Here is a 12047-nt window from a genome sequence, read left to right on the forward strand (position 1 = left end):
CAGCCTTAATTTGCTATGTTCCTCACACTGTTCTAGTCTGCAGAAATTTTAGTGCACAACATCAGGCACTACGATCTGATTAGTAATAGGTTTTGATCCTTCCGCTATGCTCTTTTTAGCTACCAGAGATGACAAAACGTGAAGGAAGAGGTGTTCTTAAATGCTTTGCATTTCTTAGGATCTTTTAGCAGAAAGAGAGGGAACAATGTATTTGTAACCTTTTTGTATTTGGCTAGCTGACCAGCCCAGCCACAGTCTTCATAAATAGTTGAGATTCAGCTTCTTTCACAATTGTCTTTCAGTGAAAGAAACCAAAATTAACAATATCTGCCTGAAATGTAATATTTGACTTGATAACGCATTATCACACAAGTGGTAACTTCAGGATTGAAATGTGAGCACTCGCAGCCTGTGTGATGGAGAGGGTGGCTGAAGCATTTAGGTGTAGCTGGGCATGGCAGGATATTTTGCAGTATGCTTCACCAATTGCAGTTCTGTAAAGACACCTCTGGTTGTAACCTACTCTTTTGTACAGTGGAAATGGAGGAAGGAAAACATTCTTTGGAGGGAAGGTCTGGTGTGGTGAACAGCTTCACCAGGACATTTAAGCAGAATGGAATAGTGGTCTGGCCTGGAGAGAAAAAGGAGGGGAAATACCCCATCTCTCCTGCTGTCCCCTACAAAATGAGGGCATTCTCTTTTCCGTTTCCTCTTGTGATTCTTTAGCTTATAGTTGACTTTACGCTGCTTCCTACAAAAACTTTTTCTATTGCTTTTTCTGTTGCTTTCTTGAAAACTTTTGTTGCTTTTCTCTTTGACCTTTTGCCAGCCTCTCTGGGTTTCAAAGACGTAAGCAGTAACCTGGACGTTGAGCGTCTGCCTCACTGCATGTCTGGAATCATAATGGAGTCATAGGAAGACAGTGAACTAGCTTGCATTTACTAGCCATGGTACAACAGGAGCACAGTGATGTAAAATTGGAGCTAAGAGCACTCACCTCTTTGTTAACTATTTAATGATAATTATTAACAAGTGCTGACCCATCCTGTACATCACAAAACAGCAACTTTCTGTTAGATAAGGAGCAACTTGCAAGAGTAAGCTTTCATTATGGAAAAAAATCCATTGTTTTTGCAGGCATTCTTTATAAGTTAGCAAAATATCTCCACCAAGGACCAGCGGACTACATTAGAAATGAAAATACATCAGCCTCTTGGACATGTACTTGATAAAATGCCTAAACATACTAAATTAATCTTGCATTTAAGAAGTAAAGCCACATTAACATTTTGAGAAAAGTCAATTATATATATTCTTCTCAGTTACAATGTGTCAAATCTGAGATCCTAGCAGTAGGAAAACAGTACATTTTTTATTTTATTCTAGCCTCCTTTAGTCAGGCTAGAGAGAGGTATGCTTTACCTTGAGCATTTACTTCATGACTCGTCTTACTGTTTATGTGATATGCCTTAGTATGCAAAATAAAGAGCAGTCCCTACATATGTAAATCAAAATTATTTTTAGATCTCATCAAAGTGAAAAAAAGAAAAAAGAAAAAAGAAAGAAAATTATTAGTTCAATGTTACTTAACAACAAAGCAAGATTCTGTCTTGATTCACTGAAATAGAGTTTTTTTACAAAGTGTGTGCAGGATCAGTTTCATAGGGCCTCATGTAAGTTAATGCTATGCTTACAGGTACACAAATGCTATGAAGAATGGGAAGTCTTCATTATACGTGACAGAAGGAGATAGCTGAGGTAGCTGCAAATACCAGAGAGTCTATAGCCCTGTTATTGCCATGCTCTACTCAAGGTCATTAGACCTGAACAGGAGTAATTATCCCAGGCAGAGCATTGGATTAATGGTTACGCTTCTTCTGGTACCTTCACGAATAGAACTGCAAACTCTGCAAAAATACACATTGTGAACCAAAGAGAACGCATCACTGTGAGTAACACCTGCACACCATGCACATTTTGAGGTCATCTTTTCTGGCATAGCTGTTTCTTTCTCTGACTCCATCATGGGCTTTTACAGCTGCCTTCCCCCTCCTCACTGGTTCACGGTTCTGGTTTTTGTGCTTAGCCAGAATTAGCCTCCCCGCTCTGTCTATAACAAAATGGGAAATTCCTGTTCAGTTTTGAGGTGGAATATGATCAAAGCAGGAAGGTTTTTTTTGCAGAGTTCTAGCTATTCCCTTGTTGATCAGGTTTTCCAGAGAAGTAGGAACTCAATGAAAAGCTGTCACAGGTAAAATGAGCAAAATCAAAATGTACTGATGTAAGAGAGCTTCACAAGGAGAAGACCATGAGTATAATACCAACAAAAGATAAGGAAAAATATGTAGGGGTTTTTTGAAAATATTCAATTTCCTTTTAGGTTAATTTTTTCAAAAAACTTTAGTTTGTCAAGTGCCATATTAAAGTAAGGGGAGAGTACGTATCAAAATAGTCTGTAGAAGTCCAACATTTTCAATATGTTCTGTGTCCTGATTTTATCTTTTCATTTTAAGTCTAACAACTGCTAAAACTATGACTAAATATTTAAAATACATTAAAGAAAAAAATATTTAGCCTACTCTTGCCTGAATTGGACTGCATTTCCCTGAAGTCGTCTAAACAGTCCTTGTAGCTCTTGCTTTATTCGCTAATCTGTATTTCCTGCATCCTACTCAGATATTGAATAGATTACATAACTTCTTCAGATGTTAAGTTTAGCTTAAGCTTTTTCAAATATACACAAAACCTTGAAGAAGTTATATATTACTTGGAAGTGTGTGTGTATCTCTGTCAAATTCTTCAAGGAACTGATTAATGTTGGAGGCCATACTAGGCAAATGCATGAGAGCAGGCCTCATCGAAATGTTCTGTTATATCACAATATATATCACAATAGTGTATGCCTTGCACAGTATTGCTTCCATGCTAATTTCGTTCTCCTTAAAGAAATTGTGGACATTTCATTTTAAATTTTAGGAGCGTCTTCTACTTTCCTTACTGCCTGCTCACATTGCCATGGAAATGAAAGCAGAGATCATTCAGAGGTTACAAGGTCCCAAGGCAGGCCAGCTGGAAAACACCAACAACTTCCACAATTTGTATGTCAAAAGGCACACCAATGTAAGGTATTGTACTGTTATAAAATGTATCAACAACATTCAGAAAAATTTTGAAAAGGAAGTGTTGAGAGCAATTAAGAAAATAATTGTTTTAATATGTTTTTAAACAACTTAATTTTTAGTATCCATTAATTTGATCAAATGCTAACAATTCCATGTTCCAGAAGAGCAACAAAGGCGATAATACAAGGGAGTTGTTTAGGAAAAGCCACGCATTAACAGGCTTTCTTCATAATGTCTTAATTTTTCAGGTTAAAGTACCAAATCCTGCTTTCATGTATACTAGTAAAAATTGTAGTTCATGTCAGTTATATTATTCTGAATTTGTAATTTTCTTAACTGGAGCAATTTCTCAGATTTTATATAATGTAAATAGAGGCAGCTGAATCACATGTATTTTACACAGTACCTGGGATAAAATATTCTGCTGACTAATTATTTATTAATTATAAATTTCTAGAAGTTAGAAAAATAATTCAACATTTATTTCAAATATTCGTTCATCTTTACAAGTTGTTTTACCTGGTTTTTTGATTGGACAAGTTAATTTGAATGACATTCTTAGAAATTGCTTTTTTAAAGCAAGTATTGCAGGACTTTTGAGGAAGTTCATTTTCACTTGCGAATACAAATAGTTTTTCCTTAGCCTGATTCTATGAATTGGTCAAGTTTTCTTGGGGAATAAAAACTTAGTGTATGGCTTGAATATCTTAGCAATCAAGCTTGAATTTAATAGTCTGAGTAACAAGTGAACAAAGACTTCCATGCTGCATACCACTGACAGGTAAATCTAGACAGAAAATGTCTACAATGATAAAAAGTTATTAAACAATTTCTGATAATAAACGTATTTATTGAAATAATTGCCATTATTATATTGCCGATTTGTGAGTAGGAAAAAGATTTCTATTTTTTTAATACACTGTAACAAATATAGGTATAGAATGCCTATAAATACCTATAAATATAGGTATAGCTATAAGGGTAATACCTGTGAAGGTAATACCTGTAAAGGTAAATATAGGTATATATTACCTATAAATGTAACGCCCATAAAGGTAAATGTAGGTTTACCTATAAACATAGTTATATTTATTGCTCTACATTTAGCAGTGGCTGTTTTGGGTACGGGCATACCTCTGTGATGTCCAGAACGCCTACTTTTAGGTTTTGCTGTTGATGGATAATCTGAGTTCTGCAGAAGGAAACTGTGACCAAGTTTCTGTTCATTTCTATTGCAGCATCTTGTATGCTGATATCGTGGGATTCACTCGCCTGGCCAGTGACTGCTCACCAGGGGAATTGGTGCACATGCTAAATGAGCTGTTTGGCAAGTTTGATCAGATTGCAAAGGTGGGTTTCTACTGGGTAGCTACTGTTAGTTTAAATAAGTAAGTCATCTTTAAAATATTTTTTCTTCTTGGGGACTCTTCTACCTTCAGGCAGCATTTCTGAGGCTTTGGCAGGAAGATTAGACTTGAAAGGTATGAAGAAAAAATCTGGCTCTGGTCTGACTGCAACAGTGTGTTTCTGCCAGTGTGACAAGCTGTGAAACCCAAGATAGCTCTCTCTAATAGGACCAATAGAGACAGCTCATGGAGCCCGATACAGCTTAATGGCAGATGAACAGCTCTTCAAATAGATTTTTTACAATAACAAAGATTAAGAAACTCAAGATAGAAAACTGATACAGTCAGTTTTCTGATCTCTGAAAAAACATTTAAGAGACTGGAGGACAAGAGAGACAATATTGATCAAAGCAATTTTAATTACTGACCACAGCCTCTTGATTACTCAAGAAAAGAGTCAAATACAATCAGAAGATTTTCTTCTGTTTATTTAGGTGTCATTTTTATAAAAAGTACATCAAACTTCATGCTGTGTGTGAAGGTGAAATCAGAAACACTAAACCAGATAAAAATTTTCTGTGTTTTTTATTAGTTCAAAAACTATTGTCCAGTATTGGTTAAAAAAAATAAAAATCTTTACATTGCCTTAGAGTACAAAAGATAGAAATGAGATTATGATTGCTAGTTTCAGGAAGTATTGCATAGTACATCGTCAAAGATGTAAATGTGGAAGGCTAGGTCTTTTGATTTCATATTTCAAACAAAAAGACTTTATTTAGATCAAGTACATGATACTTTGGCTCAGTTCTTTAATGTAAGGTGTGAACAACACTGCAGATACATGTTTTGCAGTGAACTTACTTCCTGGTTTTGCCCGTTAAGGACCATAACAGATGGGGGAATCGTCCATACAAAACTCTCTGACAGCACTTCTTTTTTAGCAAGCCAAATCCTTCTCTACTGAAACAAGCTTCAGTAGAATGATTTTGCTAATATCATTTAAGTCAGTCTTTGTAACAGTAACCCTTCATTTATGTAATTCAAGTTGAAAGTGAACATCTCACCTTGCTTTTTCCTCCAGGAAAATGAATGTATGAGAATTAAAATCCTAGGTGACTGCTATTACTGTGTTTCTGGACTACCTATATCTCTTCAAAATCATGCCAAGAATTGTGTGAAAATGGGACTGGACATGTGTGAAGCCATTAAGTAAGTGCTGAACTTTTTGTTAAATATTCAACAATAAAAATTCTGTCTCTTTTCTATCTGTAGCTGTGCTGCTGGTTGAAACATTCAGACCCGCAGTAGTTGGTGTGTTTCGCTACAAGGTCCAGCACGGTAATCTTGATCTCAGCCTCAGCAAAGAAATGTTTTAAGATGTTGGATTGTGCCAGGCTATCTTGTCACTACACCATAAAGTTGGTTAAGGGCCTGGAGCATTGCTTATATGAGGAAAGGCTGAGAGAGCTGGGACTATTCAACCTGGAGAAGAGAAAGCTGAGGGGGAAAACTCTCATCAATGCATTTAAAGTACCTGAAGGGAGAGTGCAAAGAAGGTGGAGCCAGGCTCTTTGGTGGTGCCCAGTGACAGGACAAGAGATGATGCGCACAAACTGAAACACAAGAGGTTCCCTCTGAACATCAGGAAACACTTTTTTCACTGTGAGGGTGACTGAGCACTGGTGCAGGTTGCCCAGGGAGGTTGGGGGGTTTCCAGCTTTGGAGATACTCAAAATCCAACTGGTATGGCCCTAAGCAACCTGCTCTAGCTGGCCCTGTTTTGAGCAGGAGTTGGACTAGACAATCTCCACATGTCCTTTCTGACCTCAACTATTCTGTGATTCTGTGATTACAAGATGGTAAATACCCCAACAGACATCACTTAGGACTTGGAAGCTTTGCTTTTTGCAGAGTTATGATGCTGCCACCCACCTGTTAGTCAAACGGCTCTGTGAGAGGCCAGAGCTCATGGCTCCTGCTGAGTTTGGAGTTCAGTGGTGGTCAGGAGCAGTTGCCCCTTCACAATTAAGATGCCTCAAGCCCTGAGCCTGTGGAGTGATACTGAGCATGTCTACCAAAGACATTTCTAATGGCTTACAGGTTCCTGGGCTGAGAGGCCTACTTCCCGTGTTGTTAAATAAGCAATTAACTGTGCCTGTCTTACTAGACCCTAGGTTTAGGTTTAGTTTCAACACTTCTGTAATTAATTTTTTAGGTGAGGACTTTCTAAAATGTTTTGTCAGTTAACACATTAAGGCACTATTGAGAATTCTGTGCTTATCAGCAGTACTTTGGATTTGTGGGTTACTGTATTTGTCCCTTATTTCTTTCCCATAATCATTGTGCTTGTTCTGTCTTTGAAACAGAAACCAGAACAAGGTATTTGAGAATCCTAAAGTGATTGTTTTTGAAATAGCAGTTGTAACTTATTTCAAGTAACTCAAGTAATAACAGGAGGCTTGATTTGATTGTCAAAGAGGAAAAAGAAATATGGTTGTATCTGAAGGGTTAACACTTGTAAGGCATCTGAGGGTACAGCTATGGGCATATTTGAGGAATCCTCTAGCTTATTGCTGAAGAGTAGATTGGGAACGGATTATAGGCAACTGTAGCAGTTCTCAAGACGATGGGACTTCAAAGAAGTCTTGTGAAAGAGCAGCTTTACTCCCCCTCATCTCTTCACCTGACTGCTATCTGAACTCTCAGTGCAAAGTAGGAATAACTCTTTTGTAAGCTACCTGCCCTGGATGAGTTCTGCCACCAAAGCTGGACACATTTCAGTATGAGCGTACTTAAACTTAGTTTGGATGTTTGCACATCATGCTGAAGGGTCTTAAACCTGCCTATCCAGAAACTTGAGCTCAGTATTGTAGTTTATTTATTAAGCAAGGGTCTGATTCTGTTAGCTTATTTAGAAAACATTTTGTGAGGAAAGAACAATTGAAAAACCTTCCACCTCTTTTATTTTTAACCAAAGTCAGATAATCCATACCTGAAGTTCTTTTTAGCTTTTAGGAGTTAAAATACTGTAAATGGTTACTTATAGCAGTTATCGTTAATGGCACAAATATCTTTTCTGTAGAAAAGCTAAGTTTCCTTTGACTAAAATTACAGTGTATCTAGGTGAGCTACACTTTGCAAAAATATGTATCATGTGGAGGTCTGGATACTTGGTAGTCACCTGTGTGATTTGTTTTTTTAAACAATTGGACTTGGTTTTAAAACTTGGTATGCTGTTCTGTAAGTTTCAATTCCAATTTTGATGTTTTTGCCCAAATCAGATTTACCACTGTCCAGGCAGCAAAGTAAGAAATAACCTCATCCTTGTGAGGTATATGTGTGGTGTGCACCTCATCATGAAATGGATAGTTATGTTGAACAGTGTTGTCTCAATGATTAACTAAACAGGCATACCAAAGTGATTCCTCTAATCCTTAAATACTACCCTCATATGTGTGTAATTGTAGTCACAAGAGGGTTTCTGCTTTCAGTTGCCTGGTCTTGTGATTCGATGCAGGGTAATTACTGTATGGGTAGGTTGATTAATGAAAATTTCATTCTTTTCGTTTTAAGGTATTCACAGAAAAGGTGTAGTATTTGTGGAAACTAGGATTTTGATCTCCTTGCTTTACGGGTCTTTTGTAAAACTAACCTCAGTACAGGAATCGGGTTGCTGCATTTTCTAAAATGTTTTTTCTTCATCCAGATGTGGTTGTACCTTACACTGTGTCCAAGGAAATCTATTTTTTTAAATGGTACTTAGAGTACTACTCCTTGCCAAGCATTAAAATCTACAGATTTGGTTGTTTCCTCAATTGCTTTCACTGGATGCTTTCTTTTTTTGATTTAGATATGCTAGAACATTATTATAATTAAACCAACTGCTTGTCTAGCATATTAGGAACTAAAGCTAACATCCCTTCAGTAGAGCAGTAGGTAAAAGAGTGTCTGTCCCTAAGTTCTGTCCCTCCTCCTTGGTTGGCTTAAAAATGTTGGGTTTTTTCCCCAGCCTTTCAGTGAAAATGAGAGCTTTCTGGTTTACATTTCAAAAGATCTGTGTGCTGTGTGATAAATGTGAGTTAAAAGCATTTGCACAGAGTTTCTGGTCAACCTGTTGCTTTTTTACTTAAGAGAAAAAAGTATAGAAGGTTACAGGCTGGTGGAAAAACGATGCTAAGCTCAAGCCATAAATTGCCCTTCACGAAGAACTGAAAGTATAATTTTACACATCACAATGCAATGCTTTACTTGACCTCAGAGTGCAATCTGTCAGTTCCTCATACTTCAGAACTTCCCAATTTTCTTTGAAATAACTTTCTGCTCAAGCTACTATCAAGTACGTTGATTGTTAATGCTGGATGATAAGGTCCTCCTTGGTAAGAGCAGCCTTATAGACTAGAAAATTATCTCTTAGTTTTATAGCACATTCTGATCTGACTTTATTACTGTAGTCAGAATCCACAACGCTCCTGTAGACAGATGCCTGATTATCACAGCCTGTTTACATCTCTGTAAGAAGTGAGGAATCTGTACCCCCTGTTTTCAAATGCTTTCAAAGTATTATGTCAAGTGTTGCAGCCTGCAGGAGAATAAACATTACTGATTATTAATCAACTCCATATTTTGTTGTGTGATTGCTGCCTCTTTGTGTGGAAGCATCTCCTGAAATAATTCTGTGGCCTGTAAAACTAGAAGTGGTAATACTCTTGCTGTTGGAAGGTGTCACTCAATATATGTTTGACTCACTCTATCTAAAATATCTTTTTTGTCAGATACGAATTTTTGTTATATTCAGTCACTGAGGTGAAAACTGACCCCTCCGTGCATAAGTTACTGAAATAAAGCAGTTTGCTGTTTAGATTAACAGTTCTGTATAGATTTTACCACCTGAATATGGTTTCAGTTCCAGTTCTCTTTGAAGCAAAAAGGAGGAATTCTACCAAATCACCAGGTGATCTGTAGTACAAAGCCTTATTCAGTCTTGTTTCCTAATGATGTGTAGCTCCATTTTGAGCAATTCAGCCTCACTGCGCTACGGATTGTTTCCATTTAAACATGTTACTAGTCCCATTGATTAATTGCTTTGCTTTTCTGCTCTATGTTGGAACAAACCCAATGTTTCTTATAGTCTGCAGCCTGCTTGCCCAGGAGTGGGATGCTCACCTTATCAAGCCATAGATGCTAGTGCTGCCTGTGATATTGAGAGCTGGCCACCTTAATTGGGTGCTTTAAGGCTAGAGCTTATCTATTAAGGCAAAATATGTTTGTATATGAATATATGTGCTGCTTTCCTTCAGCCCAGATTCCCCCCTCCCCCCACCTTGTCTGTCTGGTGACTTCCTAATTTATGTTTCTCAGCCACACATTCTCAAAGGCTGTCTGATTTGGTAGCGTGAAATGAGTTCCATTTCAGAGGAAAGTGAAAGAAACTGTTGGATGAGGTGGTTGTACCCATTTGAAAGCTAGATACAAAATAAAATAACTTTTTTTTGGGTACGATTTCATTCTTGCAGGTCTGATCCAAAAGGGAACTATGCTTTTAAAGCTGGCAATTTGCAGGCAACTAAATGCTCAAGGCTCACTGAATGTGTTAAAGTATGTAAGACAGGACTAGGTGAGTCTTACATACATTAGTCCAGAATTACCAATGAATAAAGCTCAGGTAAACAGAGTAGATGCTTTCCTAATGACCTGAACTCTTGCTTGTGTGGAGTAAAGTTGCTACAACTACCTGCAAGCTAGCCATGCCTGTGAAAAACATAGAATCCTTACAAACTGAAATTTCAGGCTGCAATAGGAAAAATACAGTCTTGATGAGTATTTTGACTGCCCAGCCAGGATGGGCACACAGACTGTGGTGTGCTGAGGGAAACCGGAGAGACCGTGGGAGCAGAAAATGAAATAATAGTGGGAAGTTTCAGATATACTTGTGTAGGTAAGGCAAGTGTCCTATGGGGATGTGATAGACTATGTTCTTAGACACATTCAGTGCCTGCATCATCATAGCAGTTGTTCAGGGAGCACAGGAGAGAAGAAGTAGTAAACCCTAATTTGGTCCAGAGTAACACTTCTAATTTAAAACCTTCTGTGGTTTCTTTAATTTGTGAGACAGAAGAGAAGATTCAGTTCTGGGACATATTCTACTTGCTCCCCTCCTTAACTCCTGAGAGCTTATTATAAAGCAGACTTTATGGCTCGCTCTGCAGAATATGGCAGGGCAGCCTTTCGACAAGCACTCCTGGGGGATAAATGTTCCTCTTCCACTTTGCCCAGTTTTGTAAAACACTCTTTTTTTCACAGTGTTAAGTTTGTGTCATATTCCTTGTGCAGAGCAAAGTGGTGTTTGTCATTTGCCGACTGCTCACAAAGATCATTTGCAAGTAGTTCATTTTCAAGTGTCAGCTACACGAGAGCAGTGTAAAATGGCAAAAAGTGAAAAGCTACCAATAAACACTTGATAGAGACTGAAGGAATTAAAAAACTTCTCCTCTCTTCTTTTTAATAACTTCAAAACACAGTTTAACAAAATACTTTCAGTCATGCTTGTCTTATTTACATTTCCCAGAAAAAGAACACGTAAGAATTACTGCTTAAATGTAGGATTTACCATATCAGTTAAGCCTGTTCTATGTTCCCTTTCAAAAAAAGCAGAGAAACAGGCTAGTTTAATTCTGTAATTCAGAAGGTACAGAGCTCATGATTCTCATCATTGAAACTGAAGATGTTGCTAGAACTATGAACCTGACTCATATACAGGAGCCATTTGCATTTCTTATTCTATAGTTGTTCCTTCCATCAACACCCTGAATTCCTCCAAGATAAATGTATGTACATGTTCCTTACTACTGGTTAGGTTTTGGTCCACATCAGTTGGGGCTTAAATACATAAATCCAGTTAAGTTACAATCTACCCGTTTCTTAGAACTGTATAAGCCTGTAGACATCTGAATTAATTTTATAACTCTTTACATATGTAGTTAGGTACCCATATGACATATGTCTGAAAATGTTCTGGTTGTTTGACTTTAGCCACCCACCTGTGAGTCAGAAGAGCTTCTTCTGGAAAGATTAATGCCTCTCGTGTAGGGCTCTTCTGAGATTTGGGTTGGGGTGAACAGATACTTCAACTCTGTCTAAAGTCACTGGAAAGGTCAAAGGCTTAGATGTGGTCTGGACAGTGAGGGTGGCCTCTCATTCTTTGTGTAATGATCTAGTGGGTACAGCGTTCACCAAGCACGTGGAAAGCTGTTGAGCCTGTATTCTCCACAGCCTGAATGGCACTGAGCCCATATCCCCCAAAAGTGTATGAGCCACCAGCCTGTAGAATATCCTGAGGTGCTGCGTTTTTCATGCTTCCTCTCAGATATGACAGATATGAGGAGGTCTCCGATGTAGATATTAGGGTGTTCAGATAGAAGGGCGCATAACAGTAGTTCCAGACCTCCAAAAGCTGCCTGTAGAACAAAAATAGTCCCTAGATTCTACCATGAGACCAAACATTTCCACTACTTAGTTCAGCCCTCCCAAATAATTTCAGATGAGTATAAAAGAAGTGACTTCAGACATGGACTTGAGAATT

General features: G+C 37.9%; 1 protein-coding gene across 1 annotated transcript in view; it reads left to right on the forward strand.

Moving 5' to 3' along the window:
• ADCY2 (adenylate cyclase 2) overlaps positions 1-12047 on the forward strand; it is a 232773-nt gene that overhangs the window by 149115 nt on the left and 71611 nt on the right. Inside the window, exons 5-7 of the mRNA XM_050891204.1 lie at positions 2977-3125; positions 4361-4472; positions 5550-5677. Coding sequence (XP_050747161.1) covers positions 2977-3125; positions 4361-4472; positions 5550-5677 — 389 coding nt within the window. The remainder of the gene's footprint in view (positions 1-2976; positions 3126-4360; positions 4473-5549; positions 5678-12047) is intronic.

This window comes from Gymnogyps californianus, chromosome 2 (genome assembly GCF_018139145.2).
Source record: "Gymnogyps californianus isolate 813 chromosome 2, ASM1813914v2, whole genome shotgun sequence".
Lineage (NCBI taxonomy): Eukaryota > Metazoa > Chordata > Aves > Accipitriformes > Cathartidae > Gymnogyps > Gymnogyps californianus.